The 13,295-nt window shown below is 37.5% G+C and overlaps 1 protein-coding gene across 1 annotated transcript; it reads left to right on the forward strand.

Annotated features, from left to right (window-relative positions):
- Positions 1-5,600: 5,600 nt before the first annotated feature.
- On the forward strand, positions 5,601-10,746 carry LOC131153223 (auxin efflux carrier component 3-like). Its single transcript, XM_058105390.1, has 7 exons — positions 5,601-6,326; positions 6,468-7,296; positions 7,391-7,670; positions 7,814-7,899; positions 8,767-8,924; positions 9,855-9,931; positions 10,032-10,746. Exons 1-7 carry the CDS (start codon positions 5,922-5,924, stop codon positions 10,096-10,098), a joined length of 1,902 nt encoding a protein of 633 aa, XP_057961373.1. The 5' UTR covers positions 5,601-5,921; the 3' UTR covers positions 10,099-10,746.
- Positions 10,747-13,295: the final 2,549 nt, after the last annotated feature.

The following is a 13,295-nucleotide window of genomic DNA, read 5'->3' on the forward strand; positions in this document are numbered from 1 at the left end:
CACTAAATCTTACTTCTCTAAACTCTTTCCTACTCCATTCTATCAAACCCTAATCCTCCTCACCAATGTTTTCAGTTTCCAATTCATTAACATGGCAAGAACTAAGACAACAGGGTGCAAAGACAAGGCATCTTCTTCACAACAAGCTGGCAATGACGAAGTAGAAAAATGGTTGGTCTCCACTCAAGCCAAATCTTTGTACCGAAATCACATCTCCACCATCGATTCAATATTCGGTAAGGTACTAGATGTCTCCTTCTTTGAATCCGATTTCCCTGAAATTCTTGTGTTATTCAAAGACATAGGATGGGAAAAGTTTATCCAATACCAAGCCAAGGGATATTATCCTGATTTGGTCAAAAAAAATTATTCCAACTTGGTGAAGAAGGATATTGGTTTTTCCACCGATCTCTTAGACCAACAAATCACCCTTACTCCACAATCGCTAGGAAAAATCCTCCCCATAAAAAAAGTGGTGATTTTGAGTGTAATCCTATTGAAAAACAATTGACAACGGAGCTGAGATTTACCCCACAAGAATTTTTGCCTCTTGTGATGAATAATCCACCTATTTATTTTGGGAATCCTCTATTGTATATGTAGCTCACCTTACCAGTTTAAATCCTTCACAAAATTGTTGCTTACAATATTCTTCCTAGAGTAGGATCCTATGATCACATTTCCTTCTTAGATTGTTTTATCATGTGGTGCGTACTCAAAGGCAAGAAACTAGATTTAGCAAGTCTCAAAGGCAAGAAACTAGATTTAGCAAGCCTCATACTCAAGTGGATGGTCATGAAGATAGAATTTCCTAGGATTGGACTTCCCTATGGTGGAATACTCTCTTTAGTCTTTGCTCACTTCCGAAGTCCTCACTCCACCTTCCAAGCTAGTGAAATGAACTCATTATCATCTATTTTCTTCCTCCACTCTAAAAAGGATGGGTTATAAGAAATACACTCAGGGATGGTTGTATAAAGGAAATAGGCCTGAACAAACGGAGCCAGAAGAACCTAATCCAACTCCTGAAGAAGCTGATATGCCTACATGGTTCCTTCCTTTTTATCAACATTATTCCAATTTTAGTTCTAACATGAGGGCTAGCCTCACTTAAATTCAAGACAAAATCTCAAATATGGATGCTAAGTACTATTCACTGGATCAACTTCTTGAAAAACTAGAGCAAAATGTCACTAGTGCAGCACCTATGGATATTAGTTCAGCACCTGCTAGTGGTACTGATTCAGATAAAGAGAGTAAAGAAAATGATGAAGCCTCACAAGAAAATTTGGATGAAGGCTCTACTGAAGAAGAAGAAGAAGAAGAAGAAGAAGAAGAAAAGCAGTGGCTAAAGATAGTGATACAACATCTGATGCTTGATTGAGCTTTTCTAGGGTGTTTGTTTTTGTATCTTTTTAATGTTTGTATGATACACTTGCTTCGCCTATGATTGTATTACTCATTTTTGTTGATATCAAAAGGGGAAGTATGTGTGTATGAGCAAAAGTATTATATTATGATATATGAGTATGACATGGTGTATGATTTTGACATGATGTTTATATGAGTTTGACATGGTGATATATTATGAAGTAATATGACATGATGTTTTTTTTTTTTTTTTAAAGGTTTACTTATCTTTACTCCTTATTTGTCATCATCAAAAAGGGGGAGATTTTTGGCCTAGCTAGGCTTATAAATTTTGATTTGATGATAACAAAGTAAGGCTATCTAATATGCTTCAAAGTTGTGATATTTAGTTAATAGAGGCAAAGTGGATTACAAATGATTAAATGACAATCATGAAAGCTCGTGTCAAAAATCAAGGATCAAATGAAGCTCGGACCTTAAAATGACATATCTTGAAAGCTCACAAGGATCAAGGAACATTGAAGCTCGGCAATAAAGAGAACTCTAAGGAAAGAAGAGTCAAATAAATCATTAGGACAAGCCTTGTAAGTATTTCAAGTACATTTCAAGTATGAATCTTCTTTTTGAAGCTCTTAGGAAAAACAAGACTTAGAGACTTTATTTTTAAATCTTGGGACATAATTTTAAAAGAAAACAAATTGATATTCCAAGAAACAAGTAGGCAAAAAGAGAGAGAACAAAACTAAGTTTGAAACCAGATTTTTTACTTCGAAGACGACTAACTTTAGATGGATAGTCTATTATCATATTAAAGATTTTAAAATGTACAGACAGAAACATGTCAGTCAACTGTCTAGGATTTGACAAGCGATTGACAATATATTTTGAGATGACTAACTGAGTTTTGTTAGTCAACTATCACCCTTCTATTTGTCTTTAAAAACTGAGTTATTCAGTGACAGACGTCTAACCCCATGTTGACAGGTGACTGCCACCCTACTTCCTATTTATTTTATATGAGTAATGCATTGACAAGCGACTAACAGAAACCTCACAATCAACTGCCACGCGGTGGAATTTAAAATACATAACTAATATATTTTGAAAAATTCAATTACTTGGGGCTCAAACTTATTTAAAACTTGGACCCTACTCCAACTTAACTTGGGGAATAAGCTAGATACGCTTCCAACTCTATAAATACACCCAAGTTCAATTGATTTAACTACCAATAATTAAAATTTAGCATTCAAATCTCTCTCAATTGCTCTCAAATTCTCAAGGCTCCCTCTTGCTCTCAACTTGCACGAAGCTTACTAAGTTTTTGCTAATTCTCACTCACTGATATTGTGCTACAAATACTAATTCTTTCATCCATTGAAAGAATCATATGGTGAAATACTTTTAGAACTTCAATTTGAATTTCATATTTTGAATTACATTGAAGTATATAGTTTTGAACTGTACTGATAAGCTCTTTTAGGAGCAATTCTTGTACACCTTGTTTCAAATCTCTCTAGTATATTGATTGATGATTTGAGTGCTGAATCATTGGACCAAATGATGGTATATCGTTTGGAGAGGCGGGCTCTAGCCTTATCGAAGGAGCGTTTTGTAAACGGTGTTGTTTTTCCCGGTAAAGGAATTGACATAGTAAATCCTTTGGTGGTTTGCCAAAGGCGAGAACATAGGCTGAGGATAAGCCGAACCTTGTAAAATCTTGGTTTCTTTTCTCTACCCTACACTTTTATTTTCTGCACTATATATTGTGAATGAAAATTGCAGATTGCAGAGCTTAAGTAAGAATTCAGAGAAGACTCTTAACTCTAGAAAGTAAGTGTTAATTAATCTTTTTCGGAAACCCACAAGGGAGTACATTGATTAATTTGCAGAAATCTTGGTTAAAAGAGTGCATTACAAACAATCAAAATAGGGCTTGCATATAACCACAGGGCTGTTACCAAAAGCATCAAGTGTTTGATTAATTGATTTCAATTTTTTTGATTGATTGGATTATTTATCATTCAAGTACTTTTTTGAGTGTTTGGGTTGTGATTGTTATTTGGTTAACTTAATCAAGCTTTCTGTTATAATTAAAATACAAAAAGTTTTAAAAAGAACATAAATTTTTAATTAACCCAATTCACCCCCTCCCTCTTGGGAACACTATTCTATTTTCAAAGTCAAACCAACAGTGAGTTACTGAGAGATCTGATAGATGACGTGACGCTTTTCAACACAAGGTTGTCCACACCTTAAGCTGTTCGTACAAGCTTTGAATTAGTAAGACAAAGACAGCAATGGAGTAGGGGAATAGTGACCATGTGGGTGCTGGAGGGGAGGCCATGAGAGTGAGATAGGGATGGAATCACTATATAGTATAGTGGTCTCTCACCACCTGATCTCCGAAGAGAATGCATAGCCTCTCACTACTCAATCACAAGGACTAGACAAAGCTTAACAAGATTCACAAAAGGAAATTCCTTCAATATCAATATCAATACTTAGCTGCTTTTTCAGTTCATACAATGGAAAATATAAAGACTTAGCACAAATTAAAGGAGACAAGGTAATAAAAAACTCACACTTCCCATACAAGCATGGGAGACAAGGGAAATAAATGTAGTAACTTACTAGACACATTAATGACTAATACAAATTACTAACACACACAACTTACTAAGGAACACATGCAAGCAAGTTTTCTTGCAATATTACACATTAAATAAAAGTCAAAGGGAAGGGTCCAAATCCTTATGGGGTCCACAAAAGCGTGTAGGGTTCACATGGGTCTCAAACTTGCTTATTTCGGTGCTTAGATGATGATACTGACCAAATCACAAGCCCAAGGCTCCTTGTCACGCCTATGTTCGAAGCATTTTAGAAATCTTCAGTGTTTAGGAGACTTAGTCGCACCTCATGGTCTCCTGGTCGCGCCCTGGTCGAGAAAATCTAGAAAATCTGCTGTACTGGTACTCCGGAATCTTCTATCTTGATCTAGTCGCCCATTGTTTCTTCTTGGTCACACCAAATGGTCGAACAGAGACATTTTGCAGTACTTGAATCCATGTGTACCTATAAAAGAATTACAAACCAAAGTGGACATCTAGAGGCTATCCACGCGTCACCATGTCAGTGAAGGACAGGGATAAGACTTGTTGATCCCCATCACAACTGTTAAGTATATGTGAGAAAACGAATTTTGTGGTTAAAACTTATAGGTGGAAGGATTATGGAAAAGAAATTCAGGGGATAGTGTGATGTTGCTACTGCATGTAATGAGTTTTAATAATTTAAAAATAAATAGTATTTGGGAAGTAAAATATGGAAGCCAACACCTTTGTTCTTAAAAGAAGAAGAAAGATTTAGAAAACAAATAAATAAATTATAACTATCATCCTAGTTAGAAAAAGTAACTTAGGATTGTGATTGTTTAATAATAAATGACTTTATTATTTGTCTTTGTTAAGTCTGCATAATATATATACGAAATGCTAATTTAAGAATTTTAACAGAAAGCTAAGCATAAAAGAAAGAGATCACAAAATGCTTTCTCCTTTTTCATTTTTCAAAGGATTGAAGTGGACTGCATTACTGTAAGAGTTACTTTTTATTCTATTTTGGCATACTATCTATAAATACTTGAGAAAGGTGTTAATAAATTTTCTTCTTTATTTTTTGTCTTGTTATTCTAGAAGAAAAACCCTTCTTTTTATCTTCACCTCCGTCATTAAAAAAAATAAATAATAATACAAATATGGAACAAAAGTAAATTAAAAAAGCTTAATCAGAATTATCCTACAGGACAAACATACCAATAGAATGTTTTCATGACATTGTACACTAGACATGTATTGTTACAGTTGCTGGAAATACACATACCGCAACTCCAACGGTAATTTGCACTTTATACAGTTAGTTTATTCTAAGAAAATAACTAGAAAGAAAAAACATATGTGGGAGGGCATCCATGTTACGCATAGTCCCAAGTCATCTCAAAATGAGCCCCCTGTTCTTATATGCAGACATAAACTCCTGCAGTTAACTAACCACGCAAGAAGGTTACTTTGTAACTCCACTACCCCACTCGGTGCCAGTCCCAATATAATAATTAATTGATTAAAAATTTAAAAAGTAAATAAATAAATAAATAAAAGTCCCAGCAGATTACGAGAATCTCCCCGCCTGTTCATTTAGCCATACATCCCGGCCCTCTATATATATACACTATCCTAAAGTTAACCCCTCGTTAAATCTCTCTCTCTCTCTCAGTCTTCCTCTTTCTTTGATTGGATCAGCAGGAGCAGAGGCACAGTCGCTACACCAGAGCTGCGAGGGTACCGGATGAACAGACATATATACCCTGTTAGTTAACTAACGGTTTTTCTCACTCTCCCCATTTTGCCCTTCTCAGCCCGTCTAATTTACACTCTAATGCCATAGACTTTACCCAAAAATCTCCATTTACCGCCATTGAAGTCGGAACAAAGCTTCTTGTTATTTCAATATTCCACAGTTAGTTAGTGTATCAGGGTGGAATTTAGCTGAGGATGATAACGTGGAGCGATCTGTACAGCGTGCTGACGGCGGTGATTCCGCTGTATGTAGCGATGATACTGGCGTACGGGTCGGTGCGGTGGTGGAAGATCTTCACCCCCGACCAGTGCTCCGGCATAAACCGCTTCGTGGCGATCTTCGCCGTCCCTCTCCTCTCCTTCCACTTCATCTCCACCAACAACCCCTACGCCATGAACTTCCGCTTCATCGCCGCCGATACCCTCCAGAAGGTCATCATGCTCGCCGCCCTCGCCATCTGGACCAACTTCACCCGCAACGGCTCCCTCGAATGGATGATCACCATCTTCTCCCTCTCCACCCTCCCAAACACCCTTGTCATGGGCATCCCCCTCCTCATCGCCATGTACGGCCCCTACTCCGGCAGCCTTATGGTTCAGGTTTCCATCGATTCAATTCTCCGCTCTATATAATTTTATTTTTTTTTGTTTTTTTGTTTTTTTGGGGGTTTTGTTTCGATTCTCTTCTCAATATGCCCTATAAGGCGAAATTGGAGGTAAGTGTGCGATTTGGTACTCCAGGTGGTAGTATTGCAGTGCATCATTTGGTACACTCTCCTCCTCTTCCTCTTCGAGTACCGCGGCGCGAAGATGCTGATCATGGAGCAGTTCCCGGAGACGGCGGCGTCGATCGTCTCCTTCAAGGTTGACTCCGACGTAGTCTCACTTGACGGCCGGGATTTGCTGCAGACTGATGCTGAAATCGGCGAGGACGGAAAGCTTCACGTCATCGTCAGGAAATCCAACGCGTCACGACGGTCTCTAGGGCCGTGCTCGCTGCCGGCATTGACGCCGCGTCCATCCAACCTCACCGGAGCGGAGATTTATAGTTTGAGCTCGTCCAGAAATCCTACGCCGAGAGGCTCTAACTTCAACACATCGGACTTCTACTCTATGATGGGTTGCCAGGGTTTCCCGGCGAGGCACTCAAACTTCGGGCCGGCGGACCTTTACTCGGTACAGTCGTCGAGAGGCCCGACGCCAAGGCCTTCCAATTTTGAGGAGAATTGTGCTCCGGGCACTCTCTCGCCGCGGTTCGGATTCTATCCGGCCCCAGCGGCGGCGAACTCTTATCCGGGGCCAAATCCGGAAATTTCATCTACTTTGTCCAAAAGCAATAAAAATCGATCAGCGCCGCAGCAACAATCGCAAATGAAAACCAGCCACGATGCGAAGGAGCTGCACATGTTCGTTTGGAGCTCGAGCGCCTCGCCGGTCTCCGACGGCGGCGGCCTTCATGTTTTCGGGGGAACGGACTTCGGCGCGTCGGAGCAATCTGGACGGTCCGATCACGGAGCAAAGGAGATTAGGATGATAGTGGCCGATCACCCTCAAAACGGGGAAAGAAAAGGTAGATTAAATTTGAAAATATTCCCGGAATAATTTAATTCAATTTATTTCTGTAATTTGAAATTTAATATTTTTATTGTAAATTTGTTTTTCAGAAGCCATTCCGGAAAGCGAGGACCTGGGTGGGGAGAACTTCAGCTTTGCGGGAGGGAGAGATGGGGAAGAGGAGGGAGAGAAAGAGGGGCCCATGGGACTGTCAAAGCTGGGGTCCAGCTCCACGGTGGAACTGCACCCGAAGGGCGCCGACGGGAAGCAGATGCCGCCGGCGAGCGTGATGACGCGGCTGATATTGATCATGGTGTGGCGGAAGCTTATCCGCAATCCCAACACGTACTCAAGCCTCATTGGTCTTATTTGGTCCCTCATAGCCTTTCGGTGAGCATTTGCAAATAAAAATACAGAAAAAAAAAAAAAGGGCTTTCATTCATTTTATTTTATTTTTATTGTTTCTTCAAAACAAGTCTCATTTTCGTAAAATAAATAAATAATAATAATTATGGTGGTGCTGGGAAGTGCAGGTGGGATGTGTCGATGCCGAAGATAGTAGAGAAGTCAATCTCCATACTGTCGGATGCAGGGCTTGGAATGGCTATGTTTAGCTTAGGTGAGCGGTCATTGACTCCATGACTACTGACCGTAGGAAAGTGGGGTTCACCAGTCCATCTACGTGTCCCTACCATTCCTATTTTCAATTCATTTTAGTGTATATATATATAATGTCCACAACCTAGTGCCTATGGTCAGCAGTTTGTACATTTTTCTTTAATGTACAATTCTTCTGCTTTACATAGTAATAAAGCAGAAATTTTATAAACTCACAATATACTTTAAGAAAAATCTGGCATTTTCTTTTGAATTTTTAGTCTCTATAACACCTTTGAAGATAGCAAACAAAGGTCCCCATAAATATAAATACAAATCGTCTTAATAAAAAATGACTAAAAAAGAAAAAAAATTGCATGTCTATGAATAAATATATATAATACAACATGTGAAGAACAGAAATTCATTTTAAATATATATATATAATAATATAAAAGTGCAGATTATTGTTTGAGATTTTTGAAAAATAAAAATAAAGCTAGTGAGTTAAGAGGGCGGATAATGTGTAACAGCAGGCCTTTCATTTGTATGACCGCCGAAGATGATCTCCGGCTATTAAGGGATTTTTTAGGAAAATCAGTCCATTATTATTATTATTTTGGTGAGTCCGGCCGGAGATCATCTCCGGCAATAGGGGGATTACGATGAGAAGGGGCCGTACGCTGAACGTGGACTGCGGTCCCAAATCAGTGGGCGCGGATGCACCGATTGTGATGTGTGCCCCGCCCCGTGGGAGCAGCATGTTGGGCAAGGTAGTTGAGAATTCATTAGTTCATTTTATTTTTATTTAATTCAATTTAATTAAGTGGTTGAAACATATATATATATATATATATATATATATATATATTCTCATAATGGAATGAAGGTCTGTTTATGGCGCTACAACCAAAGATAATAGCGTGTGGGAACTCCGTGGCCGCGTTCGCCATGGCCATAAGATTCCTGACTGGCCCCGCGGTCATGGCCGCTGCTTCCATTGCTATTGGCCTCCGCGGCACCCTCCTCCGCATTGCCATTGTCCAGGTACCCTCCATACCTACTGCCACCCTTCCCCTTTCTTTTCACTTCTCTCTCTCTCTCTCCCTCTCTCCCTCTCTCTCTCTCTCTCCCTCTCTCTCTCTCTCTTCCATCCTACCTTAATTATCTACCTGCCTTTTACGCCTGTTAATTCTATGTATTTTACATGCCTACTCAATATGTAATTCTATTTTTGAAATTATAACAGATTAATTATGATTAAATTCACAAAAATTATATTATTAGCATAAAACAAATAAAAAATATTAAATTTTTATGAATTTATAGTGTAACCCAATTAGACTCATTTTAAGATCTTCATTGATTCAATATTATTTTATTCTTATTTTAATGACCTTTCACAAATTACAGCTATGGTTGAAATATAAGAATCAGACAAATTAAACATGGACTTATTTGGGAATTATAATTTCAAACATGAGCCTAGGAGCCTGTCTATTTTAGCTGCTAAAAATAGTGGAAGAATTCACCATGTGGTGCGTACTGTACTGAATTTTAAAACTAGTATTGTATCATTGTAACATAATCTACTACAATTAGAATGCTGACTCCCTTGTTTTGCTCTCCTCAATCCTTTTGCTAGATTATTTTTAACTTTTAGTTTTTAAAAAATTATTTTTACAAAAAATTTCTTATAAGGTTCATCTCACGTTTTTAGAAAATAATTATCCAACAATTGTGAGATTAGATTTTTAGTTTTTATTTTTTACTTTTATGAATTGTGACAAAATATAGTACAAAATTATATTAAATTTCATCCAAATTCATTCAAATCCAAAGTCCGAAAATTCACTTCTCAACAAAAAAAAAAAACTTCTTCTTACTTGGCATGTTAGACATAATTAGATTGCAAACTATTTTTTTTAATTCAATATTATGTGGAAAGAATCTAACATGTCCTTGATCAATTTATAGGCTGCACTTCCTCAAGGGATTGTTCCCTTTGTGTTTGCCAAGGAATACAATGTCCATCCAGCTATCCTTAGTACTGCGTAAGCAAATCTTTCGAAGTCAAAAAAGATTCTAGTCGAGTTAATACTTATATTTTCCAATGTACATGGTTTAACATTTTCTATATTAAAAAATTTTCAGGGTAATTTTTGGAATGCTGATAGCATTACCAATAACTCTTGTATACTACATCGTTCTCGGATTGTAAGAATTTTATGAAGGGAAAATTGAAATGTCACAAAAAGAGAAATTTTGAGAATTGGGTGTGATACTCGATCAGAAGCATTGACATTGATGCAAAATGAGTTATTAGCATAGTATTTAGCACTGAATTTTCAAGAAAAGAAGGCTGATGTATAAAGAATTTACTGAGTCATGAAGTTACCCGAAGCCAAGGTATTTGACTTAGTGAAGCCATGATAGAAGGATCATGCCCCTCTTCAAGGGCAAATGTTCCACGTAATTTTTCAAAACTTGGAGAACACGAAGAGAACTCAACAAGGGAAAGGGGAGACAAAAGAGACGGAAGCCAGGAAATAAAGTGGCCCTTAATTTGTATTTCTCTTCAATTTCTTTATCTGTGTGAAGCCTAATTTGAAAATTGATACGTGCCGTGGAAAAATTGTCTATGGATGATTGGATTGATGATTCGCTCCGCAGTGAAGAAGAAGCTGGAAGAGTAGAACATATGTTTTTTCCTCCCCTTTTGTTTTCGATTCTTGTTTTTGTTTTGTCATTAGACCCTGCAATTAGTTAGTTGCATTTGTCTTGTATCTTTTCTTGTAATTTTCTTAGGTTTCCATGAAAAAGGGTTTATTAGTCATCTCTCCTGTTAATACAAATATAATTAAGCGCATGATTTGTATTTTTCACTACGACAAAGACCTCTCTCTCTCTCTCTCTCGATAGGCTATGAACCAAAGCAAGGACCAGAGGTAGAGAGGAGGAAAAAAAGAAAAAAGAGGTGAAAGCGAGGGATCTCTGAAAGCACACAGTCTTTATAGGAAGTGGGTTTTGTACTTTGCAGTGCAGGGCCTCCCTTTTAGGGGCTTTACCGTGAAGCCAAGTCCCAAAAATCAACGACTACAGGATAAGGGAAGGCGGAAAGGAGTCAAAAGATGCTTACTTTTCTTTTGCCCTTTTACTTTTGATGCACCCACGGCCCAACCCTGCCCTACCCACGTAGGGCCCGGCCCCCTACCCAACAGCGCCACTGCCCCAGACTCGCTCATCCAATTCAACATTTTGCTGCCAGCGGACGGAGGATTTACGCAACACAATGCCTCAAAAAGTTTTTTCTCTTTTTTCAGTGCTGCAATATGAACCACCTCAAGGTATGGGGACAGCCCGTGCCAGTTCAATTCATCAACAAAAAGGGCCTGGTTGGTTAGACAGATATGATTATGCATACACACAATTTGAGGTATATTTTAATTTTAGGGGGTGCCCTACAGCCCCAGCCTCCTTATGGAGTAGAGGCCAGGGGGAATCTTGAAAATTATTGCTCTAGAACGCTCGCAGCCCTGCCCTAAGACTTGCTATTGGGGGCTCGTACGGTTGCTGATGAATTGAACACCATCCTTGCCTGCGATCTAATGAGATCTTCATAATTCTAGACTTTCCAATGCAGTAGCTTAGTAGTCATGCATCATGCCTCTGCATCTGCATTTGCCCCCCTTCTTTTTCAACATCCACCGTGAGCTTCACGTGGGCTTTACAAGTGCTCTACCATAATTGCACTTTGCAACGCATATTATAAAAATTAAAATAAAACAAAAAAAAGTTGAGTTCATCCCCAAACATCGCCCTTATTGGTGTGGGATACCCTAATAATATGTTATATATACATATATAAGTTTTTATTTTTGTAGTTATTTTGAAATTTTAAAACCAAGGTGAAAAATATTTTACACAAGTAAAAACTTTTCATTTTCTAATTTGTTAATATGAATATTAGAACATTTAAAAAAAAAAGTAAATTTTTTATGACATTTTAGAACTAAAAATGAAATTTCTTTTTACAATTAAATGCGTTCGATTCTATTTGGATCAAAGCTGTTTTTCCCCCCTTGGAGGAGAACAAATCAAGAGAGAATTATTAATTTTATATAATTTACTTTGTCAAAAATAGAACGAAAACCTATTAGAGTTAAAATTTAATGGCATGTTGAGCTGCTCTATAATTTCTTTTCCTTCTTTTTTTTTTAGATAACTAACAAGAGTCGCATGTGCAATGCATATGCCTAACTAGATATTAATTGTATATCCTCAACTTAATATTTAATCAAAGATAGTTAAGAGTAGCCCGCACGGGCATGGCGCGGTGGAAAGAAAAGACATTAACACGTAAGAAAGAGCATCCGAAATTCAATTTTAGATAGATACACTCACGGAACCAACAATATTTGTGGATAGTGAAAATTTACTTTGTGAGCTAGTGGGGACCATGGATGGTGAGAGTTCACTCTATGAGTCAGCGGGGACCGTGGATGGTAATGAAGATATGTCCTGTGAGTCAGGTTGGTCAAACGTCCAATTGATGCACGAAAGTCATGTCCGCATTCCGGACTTTATCTAATCAGCGAGACCTAGGGGAAGGACGCTGATCCGTAAATTTAGTGCCGCTCCAGGGGGTCCGAAGGGCTTGTTGGTGGCTATAGTTCCTATGTAATAAAAAAAAAAAAAAAAAGTTAAGAGTATCCCACCACATTCAAATAAAGCCTATTTAATTATATTCAAATAAAAATAATAAATTTAGTTATAAGGTAAAAAAAGAACTAAAGCTAGAGAGTTAAATAAGGCAAATATATGATTAATGATGAATGCATTGAAATCATTTTCTGAATATCTCCTTGTTAGTAAGTTATACTCATCACTATTCTTTATTTTGCCTCAATTATTCTACTATCACTCTTTAAATTTAATTCTTAATTTCAAATGAAATGTTTCAGGACAAACGACACTGACTTCCCCTAAGATTTAATAAATAAAGACAATGACCTCTCTTGATGTTTCAAAATTTTCAAAAACCTTCCCTAAGATTTTAAGAAATTCGGGAAGCTCTACTGAAGTTTGTCAAAAAAACACAAGCCTCCCATTGTATTTTATAAAAAACAAGTTTTTTGAGGGAAATTTTTTGTCCTTTTCGCAAACCTTAGGGGAGATTTATGGTATTTCTAAAACCTCAGAGAGGTCTATGGCAATTTTGAAATCTAAAGGAAAGTCTTTGTTTTTTTGTCGAACTTCATGGAAAGTGAGCATCTTTTGACCAATATTTTATAAACATTAACATTAATGCATTCTCCTATATATTCTTACAAAACCTTCAATAACATTTATCAAACCATACTTGCTAAATATATTCATTATAACACAGATTATCAAAATAATATTTTTGTCATAATA

The sequence above is a fragment of the Malania oleifera genome, chromosome 4, assembly GCF_029873635.1.
Source record: "Malania oleifera isolate guangnan ecotype guangnan chromosome 4, ASM2987363v1, whole genome shotgun sequence".
NCBI classification, from domain to species: domain Eukaryota; kingdom Viridiplantae; phylum Streptophyta; class Magnoliopsida; order Santalales; family Ximeniaceae; genus Malania; species Malania oleifera.

Bases quoted from the DNA above. Each gene is read 5' to 3' on its own strand.
- LOC131153223 (XM_058105390.1), top strand. From the start codon at position 5,922: ATGATAACGTGGAGCGATCTGTACAGCGTGCTGACGGCGGTGATTCCG. The intron at 7,297-7,390 runs GTAGATTAAATT...TTTGTTTTTCAG, and splicing joins TCAAAACGGGGAAAGAAAAG to AAGCCATTCCGGAAAGCGAG. The intron at 9,932-10,031 runs GTAAGCAAATCT...AAAAATTTTCAG, and splicing joins CCAGCTATCCTTAGTACTGC to GGTAATTTTTGGAATGCTGA.